This window comes from Hydra vulgaris, chromosome 13 (genome assembly GCF_038396675.1).
Source record: "Hydra vulgaris chromosome 13, alternate assembly HydraT2T_AEP".
Classification (NCBI taxonomy): domain Eukaryota; kingdom Metazoa; phylum Cnidaria; class Hydrozoa; order Anthoathecata; family Hydridae; genus Hydra; species Hydra vulgaris.
The window spans coordinates 56,252,080-56,279,585 of NC_088932.1; the positions used below are offsets into that span (position 1 = coordinate 56,252,080).

The 27,506-nt window shown below is 27.3% G+C and overlaps 1 protein-coding gene across 1 annotated transcript; it reads right to left on the reverse strand.

The window, feature by feature from the left end:
• Window positions 1-3,071: 3,071 nt before the first annotated feature.
• Window positions 3,072-26,840, reverse strand: LOC100203524 (regulator of nonsense transcripts 1). The gene is made up of 21 exons (XM_065814900.1): window positions 26,228-26,840; window positions 23,831-23,920; window positions 23,010-23,358; window positions 22,770-22,843; window positions 22,087-22,174; window positions 21,219-21,402; window positions 19,538-19,646; window positions 19,299-19,418; window positions 18,857-18,944; window positions 10,195-10,341; window positions 9,578-9,781; window positions 9,339-9,488; window positions 8,249-8,310; window positions 7,587-7,738; window positions 6,157-6,274; window positions 5,869-6,025; window positions 5,172-5,415; window positions 4,769-5,097; window positions 4,418-4,534; window positions 4,229-4,333; window positions 3,072-3,819 (listed from the first exon to the last, which is right to left on the reverse strand). The coding sequence occupies exons 1-21, from the start codon at window positions 26,647-26,649 to the stop codon at window positions 3,670-3,672; spliced, it is 3,459 nt and encodes a 1,152-aa protein (XP_065670972.1). The 5' UTR covers window positions 26,650-26,840; the 3' UTR covers window positions 3,072-3,669.
• Between the last annotated feature and the right edge of the window lie 666 nt (window positions 26,841-27,506).

Here is a 27,506-nt window from a genome sequence, read left to right on the forward strand (position 1 = left end):
GGTGTCACCCTTCTGTGTCAGATTGTGATGGTGTCACCCAGTGCGGCCCGCAACCCCCTAGTTATGCTACTGAAAATAATTATATATTGTGACAAAATAAATTAAAAAAAAAAATTATTATTATATGAACAGCAAAGTGTATGTGATAAAATATAGATATAATAAAACGGTCAGTTCAGCGGACAATACTATTATGATATACAGGAAAGTGTTATTTTGCAAATTTGGATAAGTTTAGTTTGTTTGAAATTGAATACACTGTCATGTAATATTCAGGTATAAAGTATAATAATTAGCAGCATCTAACCATCTAACACAAAGAGTACTTTTTATAAATGCACGTAATTTATTAAATTTACCAATGCTACATTTTGCACAATTTTGTCAAACTTCTATTTTGATTTTCACGACCGCTGACTCAAATTTAAATGGAATAGGCATATTAGGATTTATAAGGATATGTGACTAACCTAAATAGGGAAATGCAGTGAGTGTACATTCATTACCTGAAGACCAGGGTACGTAGTCTTGTCATTAATTACAAGATAACCTACCCAATTAATTTAAACGATTTAATTTTTGCTAACGTGAAAGTCACCGTTGGAATAAGCGTTTGACAAATGAGCTTGTTTATGCAATGATATTCGATCCAACTTCGATCCGAAAAGTGAAGCCACTTTGACCCAAATTAGAAATGGCTTCCACGACATTTGCTATACAATATTTTGCCCATTTTACAAATGACGGATTAAATTTGCAAACAAAAAAAATTGCTTCGCTTTTCGTCCAATGAAATCCCGCAAGTTAGATATCTAGTGTGTGTGGGTATATATTTATATATTATTGTGTTCAAGAGATTTTAAATATACAAAGGCTGCAAACAATAAGATTTTCTTATACAGTCGTGTGACAATTTATTATGTTTAATCTTATTTTTTTCAGAGGTAGAGTAAAAATTTTTTATTGAAAAGTAATCATTTGTTCAAAATAAGGTTTTAACTCATAAAGTCAGTGCTTTTTTTTCTGCTAGTGGCAACACAGTCACTTTTGACAGCCATTTTGTATGATGTGGTCGTAATTATAATCTTTTCGCTGTGCACTTGTTGAGATTTATTACCAGAGTTTTGAATTCGTTTATTAGGTTATCTTTAAAATATTTATTCAAGTCAGTAAAAATATTGTTTCTTAAATATTTCTCTATATTTTAAAGTAAAAATAATTGTATTTGATTTGATATTTTCAAAGTTATGAGTACCAAAGCTAACTCTAAACTGTAGTACTGAAATGTGATATTTTATTTTAGTTATGGGGGAAAAAAGGACTTGTTACCACAAAAAACTGCTGAAATCAGGGCACTTTTAATAAATACTAATCTTTCTCAACGAGAAATTGCCAGAAAATGTGGTATTTCGCGGGTTTTTGTATAAAATATACACACAAAAATGGCAAATATGGAGAACTTGACGCCATAAAGGGTTGGCAAATGTCGAAAGAAGAGAATCCTAACATCATGCAGGGAAAGAATACTAAGATTATTCTAGAAAATAGACAGGCTACCAACATTGAAATAACTCAAAAGCTGGACCAACCTGAAGTTAAAATGTCAAAGAGAACGGTTCAACGTAGCCTGCACGATCTCGGTTACGTTTCACGTTGTCCTGCTAAGAAGCCTAAACTGACACTAATAATAATGCAAAACGGGTTGAAGTAGCCAAGAAAGTACAGGAATTTAACAGAATGGTAAAATTAATTTAAATGATTTTAAATTATCCATTTTCTTACATCAAAATTTAAAAATTCACTTAACAATCCTTGTATAATATTTTAAGGTATGCTTTAGCGACGAGAGTACTTTACTAGTATTAACAAAGAAGGCTCAATACGTAAAAAGATATAAAGAGGGGGGGGGGGGGAAATACTTATTGGACTGCATCATTCAAACTGTTAAACACCCCATCTCTGTGATGATCTGGTCAGTGATATGCGGAAGGGGAATAGGGAGGCTCTATATTGTCGAGGGAATAATGAATCAGTTACAATATAAAAAAGTCCGGGAACAAAGTTGTTGCCACAATTAGCAGAATAGTTTGATCTATGTGAAAAAAAAAACCTTCATGCAGAACGGGGCACCATGTCACACAGCTAAATTAATTAAAAAATATCTATCAGAACAGAATATCCCATTACTTGATTGACCAGGAAACTCTCCTGACCGAAATCCTTTAGAAAATATTTAGGGGCTCCTAAAGAAGCAAATATCTAAAGAAAATATTAAAAATAAAGTGTTTAATAGAAAGAATTATTCATCGCTGGAACCATAAAAAAAAATTGAAGGAAATGACTGAAAAATGCATCAAAAGCATGCCAAAAAGGTTCTTGTAATTATAGAGGCTAAAGGGGCAATCACCAAATATTGACCTTGAATATATTAGTAGTACTTTTTAAATAATAAAATTTATTACTAACTTGTTAAATGCTTTTTATTTGTCAATATAATACCCAATTTTTAAATAAAAATTGCTTTTGAGTACATAAATCACAAAAAAAAAATTAAAATAATAGACTTTGAAACTTGAGAATGTAAAAAATTGTGGATGGCCATAATAAATTGTCACACGACTGTAGGTTTAAATAAATTTTGGGTACAAAGTGAACACTTTAAGTTACATAGATATACTTTTTATTTATTGGCAGATACAAAATAAAAACTAGATCGATAGTTACATAGAAAATATCATTCTTCACTTTTGGAGTAATGAAGAATTCTACTTCAAAATTAGATTTACTACACATACATGGAATTACTTACTTTGGTACACGCCATTAATTAGTTGGAAAAAGCATGTCGTTAATCAGGGACATTTTTTAGTCCTTGACATAACCAACTTCCAAACATGGAGCAAACATTTGTTTATACTCATATCAAATAAGGATGCTTTGCAAAAAATTGCGATAATTGGGGCCTGGGGAAAAACCTCTCGCCCTCAAATTTTGAAAGTTCTATTATTTCTCTCAAACAAACTAAACCACGGCATGGCATTATCAATAATAGTTTAAAAGAAACAGAAAAGTTACATATATTGTGCTATTCACCAAAGATAATCGCAAGGCAGTATACATTTTTAGAGGAACAAAAAAAATAAAAAAAATAAACGTATTCTTTTTAAAAACGAATGAAAACGCTTCTAGAGTTGATCATTATATGCTCGTATAATTTGTATATGAACGCATCGGTATACTGTCATCGACTTGAATTGAAACGATATAAAGTCTAAATTATAACGAAATATTGCACTGATAGTGAAATAAACACAAGATCTGTTTTCGGCTTCTCAATTTAGTAATCGTATAGCAAGAATACAAAATATTGTGCCAGTGACGTTTTCTTAAATTTGATATTCAAAAAATAAAATAAAAATGAAAACGTCCATATTAAACGAGCATTAACGTTTTGTTTCAAAAGAATTCTGGTGGAAACAGCTTTGTAAACTTGCCGCCTTTATAGAAACGCACAACATGTGTAAAACCATTGAACATTCGCCATCGGTGGCCTATATGTCATCTGGTATCCTGTATATTCGGGAAGAGTGTATAGTGATTAATGAGAAATCACAAGTCATTAAACCACAAGTCATTCAACCACTCCCGGGCCACCACAGGGATTTTTCTTTAATACTGAGAGTTGTACATTGGCTGAGAGTAATCTGCTTGTGAAGAAAACGGATGGTAGCCACCACGATCTCCTTGATAAGACGAATCTTGAGATAAAACCTGATCAGCTTGAGATTTAAGCTGAAAGTCTTCGCCTAAGTAGCTATCCTAAAAATATTAAATAAAAATAATTACTTTAACAGTTAATTGCAACATTTTCACTTAATTACTTGTACTTAGATCGATTCTTCTAACTAAACTATAACCTACTTATTAAACAATAATAAAATAGAACATAAAAATATTCACTTCATAAAAAAAGCTAGTTTACATAGGATATTTAAGGAAAATTTATTTTTGTGCATTATCTGTCAAGTTATAACTGTTTTATTGAGGAACTTTGTCGCAATTATGAAAAAGGGTTCTTTAAGTTTGAAACTTTGATTAAAAGTTCCTGTCAATTTAGGAGTGTATTAAAATTGGTGAAATTGAAATATATGCTTCAGGTTAGAAACAGTGTCTGACCATTAGTTGTCACTATCATGAAAATAGGTTTACTGAAAAAATCATCAATTACCTGCGATAACTCTGGCTGAGAGAGTGGTTGCGACAAAGGATGCATTTGTTGGCTCATACCTCCTTGAGTGAGAGGACCTTGTGATAATGGTCCTTGAGATAAATCCTAAAAATGTAAACATTTAGCAAAAGATTTTTAATTTAAAACCACTTTATTGTAGGTAATTGTAGGTAATTTTATTAATTAAACCTGGTTAGTTCCATTTCTATTGTTATTATTATTATAATTTCCACCAGTTTTCTGGTTCATTCTTGGTCCAACGGGCATTCGTGGACGATTTTGATGACCTGGACGCACCGACATTGCCTTTAAAAATATTTTAAACAAAAAAGTTTAACTATAAATGTAATCTCTGTATACAATTAATTAGTTAAATAAATACAAGTTAGGCTCATCAAACCATGATCATATAAAAGTGTTGCCAATGAGGAAATAGTTTAGTAATTTAAAATGCATAAATCATTGAAGTGCTTATCATTTAAATAATGCTATAAAGTTTGTCAAACTAAAAAAATGAATGTAATACAAACATACACTTACCTGGTGATTAAACTGGTAAGTTGGGGGTGGCATTGGTGACATAAACATTCCAACTGGTATTGGCATATTGGCAGCAAATGCATTTCTAGCTTGATCAGGACCAGTAGGAAAAAAGTTCATTCTATCATGAGTGCGATAGTATGAATCCATCACAGGGTCAACATGTGGTGGTCTTATGTTTCTATTTGGATACATTCCAGGTGCAAGAAGTGCTTCTCTAGCATCAAACATTGTATTTGTCATAAAACGCCCACCTGGATTTGTTCGATTGACTAATTTTCTAGGCTTGCTAAACTGAATCATACTCTCTTTCAAATTGTTTAAAGGACCTAAACCATTTAATCAAGAGCCAATGAGCTGATTAATTTATTTAGTATTTTTTTTAAATGCAAACCACACTCACCTTCTACTAGTACTCGTTTTTCTTTGTAATCATTGAGAAGATGATTCCATAAGGGCTGTTTGGAAAGCACTTTTGGATTTCCAATAATAATTAGACCATATTTTGATCGAGTTAAAGCAACATTGAGCCTTCGAGGATCTTTTAAAAAACCAATACCTTGGTGCTCATTTGATCGAGCACAAGACATTATGATGTAATCTTTCTCTCTGCCTTGAAAAGCATCAACACTAGCAACTTCAATGTTCTAAAAAATTCAAATAAAATATATTAATCTGAAAGAAAATACTGATCAATAGCACTGTATAACAGTCATTTTTTGTTGACAATATAGTGTGTACCTAAAACAACTGTAATGTTTTTCTTTTTTTAAATAGAGTAGTTAGACATGCTACATCACTAATGATATAATACATCTAGTACTTCATGCTGGAAATTTCTGCATTATTTTATTTCCCTATTAAAATATTGAAAATACTTTTTGTTTTGTTTTTGTCAATTAGAAGATTGTTTGTTCTAGTGCGAAAATCAAACATCTTGTATTATTTAACATGTTGCTCGATATTTTTGCAAAGCAATTAATTTTAAAGCACTCAGATTAAATGACTAAAAACAATATATTGACTGCTGTTATTAACCATATAAATCTCCACAAACTTAAAAAACTGAATCAGAGATTACACAATAACTTTATTGATACCTGATATAGAGATGAGTGGAGAGAACCACTAAACTGCATGTAAGCTACAATATATGCTCTTTGACCCTCATATGGAGTTATAATGCCCATTTGCTCTGGTTTAACACCTGCACGTAAAAACCTTGTTGCAATTTTTTCAACTGTAGCAGCTTCAGTTCTTTATAAATAAAAATTTACTTTTTAAATTATTTGATATACATTAACTGATTTAAAAAGTTTATAATAAGGTTTCTTTATTTGTAGCTAATTGTGAAATAAGGATCATTAAACCATTTCTTTAAAAAAGACCTGTTCAAATAAGATGTGCCAGAAGAAGATATTTCTTCTTGTCCAGTGGTTGCATAAAAAAACATTGGTTTATCACCAACTGGCCATGGAAAATCAACACCAGGCTGTGATCTTTCAGCTGCAAAACAAAATAGATTGCATATATACACATATACTCTTGTGATATAAGTCTACGAAGAAAGCATACCTTTTGTAGACTAATTTTTGAAATGAGCATCATCCTGACACTCATTATAAATTCAAAAAAAGAATAACAGAAAAACAAAAATTATTTTGATGTAATTGATCTGTTCATATGTGCCAAAATAGATGCTGACAGATACTGCTATAACTCATGCTCTAATCTGTCAACATATACTGATACACATCCTTATTTCAGTATGATAGCAACATTTCATGCAAATCAAAGTACACAAATATTGATAAATATATCAAGTATTGCATACATTAAACAAAGATATTTTGCATAAATGTGCAAAATATCTTTTTTTCAAAATGCCTTATGTTTTTTGATTATTTCAAGAAAAACCCAATTAAAAATAATTCTTGGCAAAAACTCTTTACAAAATATTTTTTAAAACTAATGCTTTAAATTAATTTTTTCGTAATATTAACCTTAAATTTTTCTACATTTTAAAAAGAAGCTGTAATATGATTTACACAAAATGTCACTAATGACACACTAAAGAACTATTTGTAAATTAATAAAAACATCTCAACTGATAGTTTGAGTTTGACCAAAGAGTTCTAAATATGAAATACATTACGGCATACAGCAAAAATGTTTATTTGTTTTTACATTATTCTTTATTTGAAGAAGTGTATGGAATGAAGTCATAAAAGAAGCAGAATATTTTGACGCGCGCACACACACACACACACACGCTATATTTACTGCTTCATATTGCAAATAGTATATTATACAAATATGAGTATTTTAAATAATTTTTTTACTTAAGTTTATTGTAAAATTTACAATAAACTTTAGTATGGTCTTGATCAATTTAAATATAAGTTAAATGTTATCGTAATGCAAAAGTATTTGGTAAACTAAGATACCAGCTTAAAGGAAATAGCTGAAAACATAATAAGAACTGCATCTTCTTGGAAGATTTTGCTGATATTTTATAATAGTATATATATACAGGGCCTATGCAATGGTTACAATACAAAAACTATATACACAAAATATCAGGGGTGTACCATCGGAATTAGGAAAAACAGACAATAAATTGCCAACCTTAAACTGCTAGAGGTCAGCATCAGGACAGCAAAAAAAAATTTATACAAAAAGGGTTACCATAAAACATAGAAGAGATGTCGGTGATTATATGCTGACCTCAAACACTTTTAGGTCGGCATTGACCAATGCTGACATTAATTCCGAAGGCTGTTGCATATAGACTATTATGATCTCATTCTAAACTTACCAACAGTAACACCATTTTGAAGTGTTCCATCATAAAATAAATTTGATGGAAATTCGCTTAATGAAGGATGCATACGATATTGCACTTGCAAACGAATAGGTCGTATACCAAGTACAACAAGCCGTTCAAATAGTGATTGAGATAAACCAGCACTATTGAGTGAAAAAACTAACATTAAATTCTTTGCTTAACAAAAAAAAAAAAAAAAAAAAAAATTTTTTAATATTGTTGACTATTTAGACAATTTATGTAAAAAAAGTTAGCTCAAAGTTTCTAGAAGCCAAAAGAAGTATATAAGTTTGCTTAGAGTTTCTAGAAGTCAAGAGATAACAGTAAGATTAAAAAAAAATTACACTCTTTAATTTTACATAAATACAAAATACTTAAAGTGAAAGAAAAATAATATAATATTTTGTATACATTTAAAATTTCTTTAACTTCTTAATATTTTATTAAATTAGACGTGAGCTAGATGTAGTAAATAGTTTTTTAAAATTAAAATAAAATAGTTAAATTTAATCGGGTACATAAACCAGTGAATAAAAAAATTTTTCACTAAATTTATGTTTTACAGTTTGATTTATAAGTGCATTAGTGTTAAGTATTTATATAATTATATTATGTTATCGACTTAACCAAAATGTTTTTTAAAAAAACCTTACCTTGCAGCTTTCTTACACATAACTACAGGACCAAGTTGACAATGATCACCAACTAAGACAAGCTATATAAAAATATAATTATATTATATAAATGTAGTTTGTTACAAAAATGCTGCATTTGTATTTTTTTTTTTGAATATAAAAGCAGTTTTTAATGTAAACATTTTTTTAAAAATTAGTTTTTTTATAATGTAGACACTAATGTAGACACAACTTATTATTTTTAAAACATACAACTATTTAAGTCAATAAAGCAACAAAAATAATAGGTTTGCTAACATAAACATTTTGATTTTATCTAAATTTATTCTCATTTGAAAATTATTCTTTGCTGGTCCACCCTCATTTTGAATATTGTGGATTAATTTTTAAATAGAATTGATTATGTGGATTAATTTTAAACTATTATTGTATAGAGATAAACTGTTGAAGTTTAAACTTACAAAATCTTGATTCAATTAATAGAACTTTTTTTCAATTTTACCCTGTTAGTTTTTGAACTGAGAAAAAATAAAAAAAAATTTTAAGAAACTTATCAGTAATAAATTATAAAAATTAACTGGCAAGTTTAAAAATTTTATTAAAGATTGAATGAAGGTTTTGTGAATTTTGGCTCAAACTATTTATTCCACCAAATACTAATTTTAAATTTTTCATTATTTTTTGTTTATTTTATATCTTTTTTACAACAATTTTGAACAAATTTAATTTTGTCTATAAAATTTAATTGCAAATTAAACAGTCAATAAATCACGTTGTCTACGTAGATTCTTAGAACTCACTATATTCTGTATTTTAAACTGTTAGAGTAAACTCTTGGACAAAATGTTTAAAGGAAAGCTTATTGTATTATTTAATATACAAACATTTTTAAATGCTCTTTTAAAACAAAAAAATATTTTTATTCAATTTAAGTGTTCCTTTAAATATAATTAGTTTGTCTTAATGTCTTGAATTTCAGAGAATTCAAAGAAAATGTCTCCTATGTTATAAATAATACATCATCTGAACGCTCAAAATTGTATCCAATATAATAAGTATATTTGTAAAATTTAATTTTATGATCACAGAAAAAAGAGAGCTTAGAAACCTGTTTTGTTCCATGTACAATAGGGACCATACATTCTGGTTCAGTAGCTTGTGTGGATTCATCAATAAGAACACATCTGAAACGCAATTTTGCTACACGAAGTCTTGGATCACCAGCTCCAATACATGTTGTACAAATCACATCAGCATGCTTTAAAAATTTGTGAAAACTTTAGTAACTAAAAATTTTCATTAGATGAAAATAATATTTTTACAAAGTTTTTAATTAAAACTTTTTACCTGAAGTAACTCCTTTTCAGCTGATGTTTTAAGTGTTTTGTATCTCTTTTCATCAGAAGATGAAAGCTCACCTTGATCATCTTTTAACTGTTGCAATTTTTGAAGTTCAGGCATACTATCCATATTTCTTACTTGATTATGAAGCGCAAGAAATCCTACAGGTGAATCAATTGCTTCTCGACTTTTGGCAGCTAAACGAACTACCTATAAACATTTTTTAGACCATTAAATTTTAATTAAAAGTTTAGAGAATTAAAATTTGTGTTTAAAATGTTAGAATTTTTTATATTATTCTTCACATGAAAATTCGTTTGGATTAAAATCAGTACATTAAAAACTTGTTAGTATAATATATTAATAATTACACCTCTTAAATAGTGTAAATTTATATGCTAAAAACTAGGATGTTAAAATATTGTATGATACAGCCTTCGGAATTAGGAAAAATAAGGTTGGTAATAAATTGCCAACCTTATTTTTCCTAATTCCAAGTTGTCAGCAATGACTTGTTTCTATGTTTTATGGTCAAACACTTCTAGGTCGACATTGTCAAATGCCGACCTTACTTACGAGGGTTGATGATATATAACTATATGATTATAAAATATATAATATACCTTTAACCCTGTTTTATGAATTTTTTCAGTCAGTTGATCAACAGCAATATTACTCGGAGCGCAAACAAGAATCTGTCCCAATCCCTGTTTAGCAAGGTGATACACAATACTTGCTGATGTCACTGTTTTGCCAGTTCCGGGTGGACCCTAAGTAAAATTAATTACCATAAAATATATAAGTATTAGTAAATGTTAGCTGTAATCAAAACTCTCAAAAAAAAATTATATTTTTAAAAACCTCTCTTCTTTTATATTTTCAGCTTAAATAGTTAAAGGGATCCCAAAGTGCTGAGACAAGTTGTGTTTATTTTAAAAAGAATGATAAAAAAAACGTTTAGGCAGAATTTTTTTAAGTAAAACAAAATAATAAATGTATTCTAACAAAAAAAACTTTGTTGGTTTTAATTGAAGCTTGTCGTCTCCACAGTAGCAATTCTCTCATAGTCTTTAAAATATGCGGTGCAATCTACAGACTTTATAATTTATTCAAGCGCGTTTAACTCTGAAGAGTTTTAGTAAATGACGTCATTGTAGAATTTCTTTTTTGAATCAATATTATTTGTTATCATTTTATTTGTTTTTTAAAATAGCGTTTTTATCAATCATGACTTTCCTATAAATTTTATAGTAAGCTAAACATAAGAATATTTTTTTATAGAGTGCGAGAACCAAATAAAATTAAGATTTTTATATTACACTCTTAAATAAAATAAATATATAAAAAAGTTGTTGATCACCTTATTAAATATTTTGAATCTTTTTTTCTTTTTAAGTAAATAATGGGAACTTTTTTTTAGTTTATCTAAGCCGTTTATTGCTATGACATTTTTATTCTCCTATCGAAATGACATCTAAAAAATTTTAATTAAAAAATAATTTTGGTAAATGACATCATTTATTAGAGATAATAGCTGAATTCTTTAATTTATAGTTAGAAAATATTATTAAGTATGTCAATTTAGTAGAAATTGATAAACTTTAATGATTTGCATATAAATATTAAGGTAATTTTGTATTTTGTATTTGATAACTAAACGATTAAAATGTCGGCAACTCCATACTGATTCAAACCTCTTAAAAAATGACAAAAAAAACTTGTATGGATAAAAGAAATGAAATAGTTGACCATCGTATCAGCTATGAAAATTTGAATTTTGATATTGCTAAAATGTCAAAGTTAAGCTGTTTAAGTGCTGGCGCTGAACAATGGTGTAAATATGGATATTATAAAACTATGCCACTTGAAAAAGAACGTATTTGTTGCGATGAAATATAGGAAATAAATATCGCCTCAGGTATTACAAATTAAGTAACATTCTTTAAAATATATGTGCGCAGTATTAATAATAGTAATAATAATAAACATTAACTTTTTTGTACAAAATGGCTACGTAAAGTGAAAAAAATTTTGTTCTTTAAAGATCATCAATGCACAACAGAGCATAAAACAGACAGCTTTTTATTATTTAAAGCAATAAATAATGTTTTATGGCAATAATTCAAGACAGATGGCAATTAAAATTGCAGACCCCTCTCTCCCACCCAAGCGTACATACTTTATGAACAATTCCTAAATGCTGTAAATTAAACTTTTATAAGATTAAAAAATACAAAATGATTTTTTAACAGAAACTTTATAAGGATAATAATTTATTAACAATAAATATAATACACAATTAATTTACAGCAATAAACAAGCTTAAAATGTCTGAAATATTTTATTATTATTTTCAATGCGAACTTCATAAAAATAACAAAAAAATAATAATTTGAAATAACTAAAAAAATTCTATAGTAATTTATGATTAAAAAAAAAACAAAATTTTATATAATGATAAGTAACTAAACAAATTCTTTAATAATCTATAATGGAAAAAAAAAATCTATTATTTGCTAACAAAAAATATTTTAAAAATATCTTAGGCCGGGTGAATAAAAATGAGCAACTGCTTTTACTCAGTAATTGGTCAGCCTTATGTGAATGAAAACTTTAGCAGTTTTGCTCAAATTTTACGTAAATAAAAACTTAACAAAATATTCCTTAGGATTTTATTCAGGTAAAGCTGACCAATTACCGAGTAAAAGCAATTGCTTATTATTATTCACCTGGCCTCTTAACGTAATTCTACAAAGACGCCATTTACTAAAACTCTTTAATCGCGCCTATAATAAATTATAAAGTCTGTAGATTGCGACATATATTTTAAGACTCCAAGTGAATTGCTACTGTGGTGACGGCGAGCTTCAAGTAAAACAACAAAAGTTTGTTTTTGTTGGTATACACATTTATTATTTTGTCTTACTTAAAAAAATTCTGCCCAAACATTTTTTATTAAATCATTCTTTTTAAAATAAACACAACTTGTCTCGGCACTTAGGAATCCTTTTAAGAAGAATTTGTTTTTTGATAACATTTAAAAAAAAAAAATCTTCATTTTGTAAATTATAAAAAAATCATACTCTAATCATTCTCATATAGCTTGTATGTCTGACTCATTGGTTGAAACTTTGATATATACTTGTTTTATTAGTATACTATTGTACATTTATTTAAAATTTGTTTATTGTATTGAATTTTACTATTATACTATTGAAATTATTATTATACTATGTATGCTGACCATACCAAAGTTAGTACACCTAAAGATAAAAAATGAGTACAAGCCAATGTAGATATCATCATTGAGTGGATCAGAACTTAGCTAATAGAACTAAATATAAAAAATGCAGTCATGCGCTTTAACTAACAGTCCACCTTTAATAAAACTTACTTTATAACAGAATACAATCAACAAAGCAAAGCAAAAAGGATTAAATTTACTACATCAATTTCTGAAAAATACCTCAGCATCCGCATCTCTTAAAATGTTAAATTAAAAACTTTATCTCTTATTGGCCTGCAAAGCTAAAAATATGCTTGGTTTACTAAAACATACTTTTATAAGCAGAAACACTAAACTACGGAAAAAACTACTCACACTACTTATGTTACTTTATGGATTTTTGTTAAGACAATTCACAATACACCGTTTGAGTTGAGGAATGCCTGTTGCTTGCCAATTATCCTCGTAGACTAAGCATTTCAACTGACCCCAAAAGTCCTCAATTGGTTGCACTTCTGGTACATTGGGTGGATTTTTTACCTTTAGCAGGTATTTGATGTTATTGGCATCGAGAAAAGAAACCACTTCATTTGCATAGTGCGAGCTAGCTAAATCTGGCCAGAACAAGCACCCTTCATTTTTATTATAATCATCAATGAAGGGTATTAACCGCTGGCAGAGACATCCAATGTATGCTTGTTTGTTGATTGCCTGACCACTTACAAAAAACATTGGTTTTGAAGTCCCTTTGGGCGATATAATCAAAGAGACTAGCACCATTTCCTCGTACTTCTTCTTTCTTTTGAATTTGACGTCGCTAGTTGTAGATGACACGTCACTAGAATAGAAGCCACCCTTGCCAGCCAATGGTATTCGCATAATGAAATATGATTCGTCATCCAAGACAAAATCAAACTTCGTAAAATTGCGATATATATGCAGACACAAAGGTTTGATTCGAGCTAGTTGGCTTTTGCTTCGATGTGGAATCTTTTTCTTCTTGTAATATCTAATATTCATCTCGTTTTTAAGAATTTTAGATTTATACGATTGGTCACAACCGAATCTTCGTGATGATGATCAAATGCCTTTTTTAATTGGTCTATGTGCTTTTTGTCCATTTCAGGGTTCCCACTATTAAAACTGGGGCTAAAATTAAGGATTTTAAGGAGATTTAAGGAGATATTATCCTATTATTTAAGGAGATTTGGTCATGAACGACAATTTTTTGACGGAAAAAGTAAGGAGAATTAAGGAGAAAACAGTTATATTAAAAACAGAATCTTTCTTTTTTCAATAAATTTTAAATATAAATAGATAATCTATTTTAAATGAATATATATATATATATATATATATATATATATATATATATATATATATATATATATATATATATATATATATATATATATATATATATATATATATATATCATTGTCGTCAACATATAAGTTCATTTTTTTTCAAACAAGTTTCTTTTTTATAACATATAGCTTTTCTAGTAACTCTTGTTTTTGCAAGCGGCTGTTTTTAATGCATTAGATTATGATATTTAGCTTTAATGTCATCTAAATACAAAAGGAATCATTAAACAATGACATTACATTTAGTAATATAAACTAAAAAAACATTTATATTCAAGACATAAACCTAAGGCTATAATTTTTTCAGCACGGAATCCAATTTCATCAGATGACTTCTTTAAATTCTCAATTATAGACAATGTCTGTCAAATTTAAGTATTGACAATTTCAATACCTTCTATAACTTTTCTTTTTGCTACCATTTTCACTATTTTTTCTACAGACAGGTCTTTTGAACATTGATCATCAAAATACTTCTTTCTTGCTTGTTTGCAGTAATATAATTAATCTTTTGTTACTTCAACTTCATGAGCCATGAACCCATGAAATGTGTGGTAATCTTGGATTAAACGTAAAGAGATTATAGTGTCTGGGGACATATTGTCATCGATCAGACTTTAGTTGCTGCTAAAATCACGTTCAACTTGAGCTTGTCCGTACGATAAAATGAGGACAATTTTGAAAAAGTGCTGTAGATTTGCATACATCTTTAAATCACCGTATTTCCACAAAAAGTAGTCCAAACAATCCTTATCTTTATCAAAAGTCAAAAATACTTCTTTGTTATCAACAACTACACTTTTACAGAACCTGGAATATTCTTTCTTAGCTAAATCACCAACAGAAGCTCTAATTTTCTTGAAAGTAACAAGCTTCATCAACAGTTTATCACACTTTTCTGTGATATTCAACCATGATGGGGAATACCAGACAGCGAGCAACCAGTGAAGACAAAGGGCTTTTCTCAATAATATGAGTACACATTGAGACAAGAAAATCACATATTTCCTTTTTGAACTTGTCAATTTGAACATCAGTAATTATTCTCTTACTCTTGAGTTGCTGGAGATAATACTTCAAAGAAAAACTAACATCGACCTTGCTGGTTGAAAGCCGGTTTGCGCAATTAAACAAATCTATTTTAACAAAGATGTTGTTGTTTTGTCATATAAAAGAAACATCTAATCGAATGAACGTCGCACTAAAGTTGCGTAGTAGTTCTTCAAGTGTCACCACCAGAAAAGGAGTCATTGGTTTATCAGTTTGAAAAAAAACTTGAAGAAAAAAAAAATAGCAACATTGAAAATAACATTTTGTAATTTTTTCTCAAAATTTTAAAAATAATATGAAAAGAATATCTCAGAATATTTCTATACTTTTGTAATAAAACAAAATATATTACATAAAAAGCAATAAAATTGCATCTGGATCAAATATTACCTACCAAGGAATGTATTTAGACTGCCACTAATTTCTTCAAAAAACTTCAACTTTAAAGGAACTAAAACTTAATTTGTTCGAGCACTTAAATGTTCAAAGTCAGTGTTTTGCCCTGATTTGCCAAGTCCAGGTTGCTTACTCTTTGGTAAAGACTTCCAGTAGTCAACAACCAAGACTACTTTTCTCGAAACTTCTATTGCTTTCTTGGCAACACTTTAATTTTCAGCCTGTCGAGTGCCACAAAATATGTAAGAAAAATCTGAACTTGTTGCCTCAGCTATTCTTTCATAATCATTTGCTCTTGATGGACTTTAAGGAAATATTTGGTACATTGAAGACATTAACTTCTTTAAGTTCTAATCTGTAGCTTTAGCACCAGTTTGTAAGGATCCATTGATAGTATGTAAACCACGGGCAAATATGAATGTACTTAATTCATTATTATGACATTCTTTGTTGAGCATTTCCTAAAACAATTTAATTACATTAGGGCCATCCATAGAAACCTGAAGCTTTTTTCAACATTTAAACCAGTCATACAGGATTTAAACATATTTAGAATATCTGGAGCTGCAGCTTTTCCCATGAACTCTGAAGTATAATATCTTGTACAAACAGTATTCCTCTCTTCATTCCAATAGCGCACATGTAAGAACATTTGACCTTTTTTTACAACTTTATTGTAAGATTTATCAAAAAGATATACAAAGTTATCTAGCAGGTTAAGATCTTTTATTAGAATTTTTTTAAAGTAAGGGGCAAGACCATGAATTACAATACAGCCAGATTTTATTCGACCACATGAAAAGTCGCTAGCAATTTTGCTATCTGGAAACATCAAAGCAAATTGTCTAGAATTATTCTCACTTGATCTAAAAGAGTATTTGCTTTGAACAATATTTAAACATCAAACTAATTCTGCTTTCAAAACTGATTCCTTATGAAGCATATCTGAAATGATACATTGCTTTGATGAGGTAGGCTTGATGTGGTACTGATTGCAAACTTTCTTTGAACAAAACAACATAACCCTCTTTACGCAACCGCTATCTGTGCTTTTCTCCTCTTGCATGATATCTTATCATATTATTCTGAAACCAAGAAGTGTAACTATCATTATTCAATAGGTGTTCACTTGTAAAGAAAACAAAATAAAATTATTTAAAGAAAGTGAAAATTAAATACCAAAAGCAAAAAAAAAAGAACATTAAAAACTTACTTTAATACTCGGAGGGCTGATATTTGTTATACAGATATGTGTGTGTGTGTGAATATATATATATATTTAAACAACTTTAAAAAGTATTCTACACAATAGAGTGCTCAATGTTCTTAAAAGAACAGAGCAATTATATTAGTAGTAGAAAATCACTTCACAAAAAAAAAAAAATTTTTGTTTAGTGATTTTCTACTACTAATATATATATATATATATATATATATATATATATATATATATATATATATATATATATATATATATATATATATATATAAAACAAAAGTATTGGATTTTAACTCATCAAAGAAGTAACTTTATGCTTCTCTATAAGTATAATCCATTTGCTTTAATAAAATTTCCTAGATGAAAAAAAAAGAAAGTAAGGATCAATTAAGGAGAGCAGTCAAATTTTAACTTTTTTCAAGGTTATTTAAGGACTTCTAAGGAGTTTTTAAAAAAAAGGATATTTAAGGTTTTTAAGGAGGAGTGGGAACCCTGCATTTTTTCGCCTTTGGACCATGCAATTGAAATAAATATACTAATTTATTTCAATTGCATGACTATGAATAGCATACATAAATTGATTTAAATTTTGTCTCATTTTTTAGTCATCAGGTGTTTATCTCAAATCCGAAATTACCGCATGGAACCCTTATCTCAAGAAAGATATTGATGTATTAGAACAAGTTCAGCATCGTGCAATGAAAATCTCAAACAAGTTGAAAGGTTACAGCAACAAAATAAGGTGCACCAAACTAGGCCATACCACCAATTAAAAGAAAGGTGTATATCTGTGGTGACATGATCTAAAAATACAAAAAGATGACAATATTGACGCAATCTCCTGGCACACCCCACCTAATAGCATTCCTCCATAATATGACCATCACACATATACACTGAGAAAAAGACAACTGTTTTATGACAACTTCTTTAAAGAGATCCCCAAGGGATAATTGTTTTATAACATAACTTCTTAAAAAGGGGTCTGCAAGTGCAAAGACAAGTTGTTTTCATATCTTGAACAGTACTTAAAAAGTAAGTTTCTTATTAATTAAACTTTTTAAAACAAATTATTTATCAAAAAACTTTGTAATTTTTAATGCCATTTTTTTAGCATTAGTAAGGTAAGTTCCAGCACTTGACTAGTATTTATTTTTTAAATACTGGTCTGATCCCCTTTTGTAGTTAATATATGATACCAATACAAAAAAGTTCAAATAACTATAAAATGTAAATGTTATGTTATAATTGGGTTTTCCCTTTTCAATTGATTTTTATGTAAAATAATGTCTAAATATATAACCTTTTATAAAAGGTATAACAACCAAATAAAAATAACACAATCAATAGGTAATGCTTTAAAAGTCTAACCTAAATTTATTTTATTTTAAAAACAAAACTAATATTAGTGCTATAAAGATAAGATATGTAAATTTATAACTTTTACTGATATTTGTTAAAAACAAGTTCTGCTTATAAAATCTTAAAACTGAAAAATACTATTTTATTTTGTCAAGTCTCCAGTTAAACTAAAATGTTTAATGTAGCGCAAACATTTCTTATAAAAAGGAAAAACATAATCTAATGCTGTAGCTAAACAAGCTAATCATGCTAACTGATGATGTGTTTAACAGAACATGCCCATTCCCTGTGAACCAATTTATTAACTTTTTATTTTATATATTGGTTTAATAGTAATTTATCAGTGTGTTAATGTAGTAGTTTTGATAAATAAACTTATAGACTTAATATAGTTGATGCTAACAACTACTATAAAAGTATTTTTGCTCCCAATTTTTATGTATAATTATTTTTAATTAGATTTATTTTTTGCTCTGATATTTATTAATTTCTGATGTTTTAGTTTTAGCATCATTTGGATTAGCTTTTGCACATATTCTAGGATTTGTTGCAATGTAGCATTGACCTGATAACTCAAGGCATTGACTTTGCAAAATTTGGATTAATTAACAACTCTGAATATACTATACAACAATTTAAAATATACTACAACTTAAAAAACTTACTTGAATGAGACTTAAAGGTCGTTGAAGAACAGTTTTAACAGCATATACTTGAGAATGATTTAACTCAGGTAGCCCAGGAGCTGAGAACCTTTTATATATTTAAAAAAATGAAATTGTTAGATCTCACCAAAAAGTTATATAAATACATATTATAGTATATTTATACAAATATAAATATTAAGTTGAATAAGCAATTGTTTACACTAACATATTTAATATATATATATATATATATATATTAATTAAATGTTAGGGTTAGCTATTGTTAAATTATATTTTTGTATAAATAAAGCATGTTTATACATAATATATTAAGAGCTTTAATACAAAAATATAATAATCAACTCAGCAATAACTTAACTAAATAAAAAATAAATTAAAAATAAAAAAAAAATCTTTCATAAATTTTTGAAAACCATTAAGCAAATTTATGAAACATTACCTTTTAGGAAGATTGCACTTGACATTTTGCTCTTCAACATCATGGCCTAATAACTTATGATAAATGTAACCACTTACAGATGTTTCATCAACAGCAAAAGTTTTCATTGCATATTGCATTCTTTAATATGAAAAGAATCAAACAAAACATAATCAATTCAAGTAGCAAATAGAAACTAATCATTGAGGTTTTGAACTTTGCATTATATTAACTATTTAAAATTAAAATATTAAACTTACCTGTCAAATGATGTTGACTTCCAAATAAAATCTACAGAGAAATGATGAGTGCATTCTGTAGGAACGCCATCATTTTTTCGTAATTCAAGGCCAACTTCCTCTCCAAAATCTATTTAAATTTTGATTGTTAAAGAATTTAACAAGAAAATGAAAATAACCACTGAAATTGAAAATTTTTATGCAACTCAAAATGAACATTTAAAAAACATTAAAATTTAATACACATTTAAAAAAATTTAATTCACATTTTACAATACAAGACATTAGCCAGACATTATACCACTATATGAGTATTTTCTAAACAAAATTAGCATACACTTAATAAAAACATGCTTAAGTTAAAAAAAAATAATAAAAAAAATAATCATGCAACTAAATTATAGAAATAACCTTTTTATTTTTATACTATTTATAGAAACAGCATATTAAAGGCTTTTTCTTTGTTCTCAGCTTTTAAAACATTACACATCAAATTTTATTAAAATCATAAGTCTCTAAATAAACAGAAAAAACCCAAGCAGAAACTTTTATTTTGAATTTAAAATAAGTTTTCAAAATGGCTGTCAAGTTTTAAATGTAATACTCTATTAATAAAAAGAAAATGATACATAACTTATGTAATTCGAATCCTTAAAGGGGTCTCAAAAAAAGGGGAATTCAATCCTAGATATTTAAATTGAAATAATCATTAGTGCCTTAAAACTAGGAGTACACTAATGCACCAGTCTTGGTAACCATTGGCTGATGCCAATTGTTTTTTTACATCTGTGTTTCAATATTGTATGCAAAAATACAATTTTTCCGTAAATGAAGATGCATGTATAAGCCTAACTTATTATATAGGCATATCTGCCAATCACTAAAACTTTCAAAATATTTTTTGAACAGTTTTTTTATCAAGAGCTGCTTACATTTTATATGTCTTTTTTAAATCTAGAAAATAAATTATGACTCATATTTAAACTGCATACAAAAAAGTTTAAAATGTGAATTTACAAAAACTTTTCTGCTAGATGCTTCTCCTCTCGATATTCTTATATTAAAATAGTCCCAGATCGGACTTTTAGTTGCTATAATCTATATCTATATATATCTATATATATCTGTGTGTGTGTGTGTGTGTATATATATATATATATATATATATATATATATATATATATATATATATATATATATATATATATATATATATATATCTGTATATATATATATATATATATATATATATATATATATATATATATATATATATATATATATATATATATATATATATATATCTACATCGTCAACTATCAGTAACATTGGTTTGTATGTGGGACTGATTTCAAATAAATATTTGAAAACAATCCTTATTTACCTATTGGTAAAAAAATTTTGAGCCATTGCATCGGTATCAACATGTACCAATAGAGATTGGCCAAACTTAAGGCACTGAAGAATTTGTTCAATTTAAATAATCTTTCAATTATAGGAGCTTAAATTACAAAAGTTCAACTATATTAAAAAACAAAAACAAGTGGATGATAAACAGTAAAAAGTAACAAGGATAACAAATCAGCAAATAGCACAGAATCAAGATAAAATGATGAGCTCTATATCTATATTAAGCTAGCATTATTTTGATTTCATACAACATTTTTTGGAGGAATTAACAGTGTTTAGAAAGAAAAGATACTGTTAGGAACTTTAGTTACATGCCCTTCACCAGACCAAGGCTTCCTCATTTCTCCATTGTAGCGTAAGCGAAGCTCATCTCCTTGCATTAAGCGCATTTCACCATCGGCACGGGGAAAATTAAAGTAAGCTATTCTTTTTTTGTTTAAGCCGATGTCCCAACGAACAACAATATTATCTTGCGACTAAAGAAATCAATCAAAATTATACACAAACAACAATTAAAATTAAACTAAAAAAATTATATTTACAAAAACCTTGTAACTAGTGGAAATATTTTAATATTATAATACTATGAACACTATATAATGGCATATTAATAGAAAACGTCAACTCACAACAACTGAAAACTATTTTAAATTTGAATCTTAAACTAAATAATATTTGTTTCATTGTTTTTTCTCATTGCAATGAAATTAAAAAAAAGAATTTAACTTTTTATACCTAAATAAAAACCCATTAGGAAAAGCATCATTAAACAAGTTATTTACTTGTATAATGACAAACAATATATTTTTCTAACATAGCACTTTTAAGTCACATGTTGTTATGCCAAGTTTATTTGTAACTGAATGTTTTTTTTAAATATATTAAAACACTTTTACATTGGACACACTGTGTTTACATTTAAAAGAAACTCCTGCTTTTAAATGTTCTACATCTATAATTTTCTCCCTCTTTTTATTTTTTATTATAATATAACATAATATATATATATATATATATATATATATATATATATATATATATATATATATATATATATATATATACAAATTTCAATAAAAATTTATTAAGCATTTCAAAAATTGAAACTTTAATTTAAAATGCATGTTCAAAACAATCCTATTTATTTTTTCACTAAATACCTGTGATTCTTTTAACTTTTTGTCATACTCTGCTTCATGATTAACAAGAGGACCAAATATGTTTTGATACTGGTAAGCGTCTTCATATCTAAAATGGAATTAAGTAAATATCTTTGTAATATTTACTATAAAATATTTAAAGCTTATGTATTTATTGGTATCAATATTAAAAATTAGGATTTTTTTTTATAACTATATTTTTTGCCAATAAAATGTTTGCTTCCTTTTGTAACAGTAAATAATTTTATTAAAAACAACTTTATATTAAAAAATATAAATGTCTTTATATTGCTCTACTAACTGCCTAAAATTTTAAATTACTTGAAATTACAATTCATTGTACAATTAGATATTACTTAAAAACTTAAGGCTTTTACGAATGAAGCCTTCACCAAAATAATTTTGTTTTAACTTTTAAAGCAGAAACTAATCACAAGACTTTGATTTATACTAAATTTATACTAAGTTTGAACTTCAGTTTAGTTAATACTTAGTTATACTTCTTAGTTAACACTCAGTTAATACCTAGTTAATACTTCATTCAATTAATACTTTTATACTAAAGATAATACTTTTATACTAAAGATTTAATACGTTTATACTAAAGATGATTTAACATTCCAAACATTTATAGCTAAACTATGTAAACAAATAAAAAAATAAAAGTTATAATTTAATGAAACCTTAAAAGGACTGCTTGTGGCTCTTCATCAACACCTGGTTTCTCTAGATCTTCAAGTACTGCATCTGGGTTGTCCTGAAAAATTCCATATGTTTTTGCAATACTTTTCGTTAAACATAATAATGATTTAAAATATTGCAAAACATTTCACATTTTTATTAACAAGGCAAAGTAGTAACTATTATACTATTATATTTGTTTTTCTGATTTCCAAAAATATTAAAATACTTCAAAAAATTACCTTCCATAATTCTTCTAGTTTGTTAATTTGAGTCGCTGAAATTTGTCTAGCCCGAAGCTGCTCTTGCTCTGAAGGAATTTTAACCAGCCATGAAAGAAAACATCGATCATGAATCAATGGCTGCCATTGGGTTTGATCCCAAGTTGAATCTTGTTTATTGCTTTGTTGCGCACAAGGCTGACGACATAGTAAAACTACAACAGAATCTGCTTTTGCTGGAATAAATCCAAGTAAAAAAACATTGCGACAACCACAGTTATAGCATTCCAGCTGAGTTTCACCTAAAGGACCATCTTTGTGTAATGTCACTTCTTTGTGTTTACCTCGGACCAAATGATTAATAATGTGGCTAAAATAATTATTAAAAGTAGTAAGAAATATAGCTATAACCTAACTATTTATAGTAATAAAAAACACACTTAAAACAATGTTTAAATAATGTAAATGCATTTCTACTCAAATTATATATAAACAATATATCTGTGAAAATTATATATATTATAAATAAATTAATTTAATCTGTTTGTCATATTCTGAAAGATAACTTGAACAATTGTTTAATAATTTAAATATATATTCAACTATAGAGCTGGTAAAATTATACTTTACTCTTAACAAAGTTAGTTGACAAATTAAGTGACCAATTAATTTAATCTCGAATGAATTAGTCTTACAAATAAAAATATTTTAAATTTCGAGTTTTTATTTATATGTTTAGTTAAATGATTTAAAACTATTGTTTGAACTTTAATGTGATAAATTAATTAAACAAAATACTAAGTTCAATAACTTACGAAAAAAATTTACAAAAAGTAATATACCTCCCGGAAGTATTTCCTCTTCCATTACAAAACCATTTTTTGCATAGATTGCACAAAATTACAGAAGCTGGATCGTGGATACTACAATACCTAATAACAAACAAAACAAAAAAATTGAATAATTTTATTCTCTTAAAACAAGTTCAATGCCAACAAGGATAAATGTAATTAGAACAAGAGAGAATTCCAAAGCAATAATGTTCAAGAAAAAAACAAGATATAAAACTAGACATAAACAAGATTTATTCATTTTACAGCACACAGGAGATCAAGATTCAGTTAAGCCTTTGTTAAATAGTTTCAGGAGTATTAAAAAGTGTCCTGGAGAACACTTTTGCAAGACTGTAATAGAAATATTGTCAGCACCACAAGCTGTAGAGAAGTTGAAGTGAAAAATTAACCAGTTTATCTGGGATGACGAAAAGGGTGTGGTCATTAGATTTAAGGTATTAATTATGGAAAAGCTCTTTGCAAATAATTTTGTCTGGAGAGATAATAAGATTAGATCCACAAATTAGCAATGGAATGTTAGACTTAACATTGTTAATACTTTGTAAAAAAGATAAAAAAAATTTTTTTAGCTTAGAAATAGCAATTGCACAAGGTGACAACAATAGGGTAGAGGGGACTTGACACAAAGCAGATGAGAAGGAATTAAAGCTCTTATACCTGTCTGAATCCAGAAGATTATGTAGCAGGCTTAATTTATAGAATAGACACAAAAGACCATTTAAAAGAAAACCACAAAAAAGAAATAATAGTGAGCCTATAATAGTTAGAGGTAGCCTTATGATAGTAGTAAATTCAAGAGTATTATGTCATACTTTTCACTTATTTATTAGTAATTATTCTTTAAATGTATATGTATTAAGCGATTTCGAAAAACCATGCCCTGAAACTTGTTCATGTTTTGTCTATGATTTTTTTAATAATAAAGCTGGCATCAGGTAATTTACTTTGATTTAATTCTAATCTATATGAATATTAAGTGAACAAAAATGGTATACATTAAAGATGTTATAAAAGAATAAAGTTTGAAATAATCACACATAAAGCAAAAAATGTAAATTTTAGTTATTAGATAGATAAACTTGAATTTCTTTGAAAATATAAATTTTACCAGTGTACGGTTTTATATATTAATACAAATTTACTTTAATACATTATAATTTTTATATATTTGTATAGATTTTGAAGGCTAAAGGATTGCATTATACATTATAAAGCCACATCAATCCTTTAAATGCAGTTCACAGATGGTCACACACAGAAGCTGCAACTTTGAATGGTTCACGGTTACTCTTATAAAAATAAATTTGTAAATGTTTAAAATAAATGATTACATCTTTACAACTTATATTTGATAAACTTTTAATGAGAAAAAATTATGATCAAGGATTAAGGGTAAGGACTATGGATCAAACTTTTGTTTATAAACTTTTTATCATAACCAATTATTAAGGCAGAGGTAGAATATCAAATCAATTTAATATATTTTCACTTTAATAATAACTGCATATATATAAAATCATGCGGGACATTTAAAAACAGTTATAAACTGATGACGTGTAAAGACCTATGACGGTATAAATTATAGCATAATAATAATAATAACAATAATAGTAACAAATAGTAATGATAATATTAAATACAGTAATAAAAAAAAGTGTAATCTATATATATATATATATATATATATATATATATATATATATATATATATATATATATATATATATATATATATATATATATTACTATATATCAAATTAGTAAAATATAATATATAGTAATATATTAGTATATATTAAAATATAATATATACAAATATATTACTATATATTATATTTTAATATGTATTTATCTATATATATAATAGTGATAACCATTAATAATAATGCAAAATAAAAATCATAATAATATCAATAACAAAAAATATAACAGGTAAAAAGAAGGAAAGAAAATGGAGAGAAGTTTAACGACTTGGAAAGAAAAGTCAAAGAAGTCCTAGGAGAGTTTTGTTATGTACCAGAATTTTTTAAGCATAGTATTTTATAAGGAAATAGAAATATTGAATATGCATTAAAGTATAATAAAAAGAAAAAAAAAATGTTATAAAGAATTAAGCGGGGCGATTGCATAGAAAATAGTTTATCGTTTATTTATTACATGTTACATGGAATAGTGACCACATCAATCATGAAAACTGTAACTATTCCACTAACAAAAAAACGTCAATACAAACTATGTTAACATATGTATTAGAAAAGGTAAAGCAATTCAGACCTCAGAAAGTTCGTTATAAACTCAATTCCTTTTTAACACAAAATTATTACTTTTAACTCCACTTTTATAGTAATACTCATTAAAACAAAAAACTATAACTATCTTGCAAACCTGCATGCATGTGAAGGTAATACTTTTTCAGCAATATTTTCTTCGTCTTCTTCTTCAAAATTAAGGTCACTAACACTTTTGGCAAGATCCTTCACTAATGAGTCTTCTTTTTCTTTATTATTTGATAATTTTTCTTTATTGCCGTGTTTTCTGACTAACAATTCGTGTTCTTGTCCACCTTTCTTTACACTTATAGTTGTTGAATTTTCAGGGTAACCATTTAGTATGGGATGATTTATTTGTTCTAACTGAGAATTTAGTTGGGAAGCCTGAGATTGAGTTTGGGTTTGAGATGGCAAAGTAAATTCATTAAATTCAAATTCACTTCCTTGTGTATCTGCACCGAAGTCAGCTTCTTCAGTTTCTAAAAAAGTCAAGGTCTGAGACGACGGACCGTAGCTTTGGGATTCTAGTGTAGACATTTTGGCATAAAAACAACCTCTTAGCTGACCGAAAGTTGTAACGGCTCGCTCAAGACAACTTCTAGAAAGGGAAAGAACAACGAGTTGACACAATGTTACCCAGAAACCAATGCATCACTAAGTTAATATCATGTACAAATGCTCGCTTACTCAAACCGAACAAAATAAATGGGAGCCGATCAAAATTACTCAGAAAGAAAAGTTTGACATTAAAAACATTTGATTCAAAAGCAAATTAAAGTCATTGTACACTAATGTTATGATTAAATTAAATCGAGCGCAAATTTCCATGTGAGGCAATAGAGTATACGAAGAAAATTCGATAAATAAAAAAATATTAAAGTTTTGTAAATGCTTTGAACTATTATTTTATTAAATCAGAAATTGAATTAAGGTTAAACTTTTATTATTTATTATTTATCATTAATATAACTTTTATTTCGCTGATTAAACAATATTACAATTTTCATATAATCTTGTAAAAAATAAATAACATCGCAAACATAAAAGCCATGGTAAAAACGTTTATGATTTTTTTAAAATATATATATATATATATATATATATATATATATATATATATATATATATATATATATATATATATATATATTGTTATAATCAGTCAGGGACTCAAAGAAGGTAAGGATGATGCGTTTATCATCAAAACCTTTTCATAGAGCCCTTATAGTCACTCATTAACAATAACACTTTAATTTTTAAACAAAAATTCTATAAAACAAAGCTCATATTTCTTCTTTTATTATTATAAAAAACTGAAAATAATAAATATTAAAACAAATAAGAGAAAAGGAAAAAAAAAAAAGTTCAAAAATCTGAAAACAAGTAAACTTTAA

Coding starts and splice junctions, on each gene's coding strand:
- LOC100203524 (XM_065814900.1), bottom strand. CDS start 26,649: ATGTCTACACTAGAATCCCAAAGCTACGGTCCGTCGTCTCAGACCTTG. Junction 9,489..9,577: donor CTGAAAAGGAGTTACTTCAG/GTAAAAAGTTTT, acceptor AAATTTTTAAAG/CATGCTGATGTGATTTGTAC. Junction 6,026..6,156: donor GGCACATCTTATTTGAACAG/GTCTTTTTTAAA, acceptor TTATTTATAAAG/AACTGAAGCTGCTACAGTTG.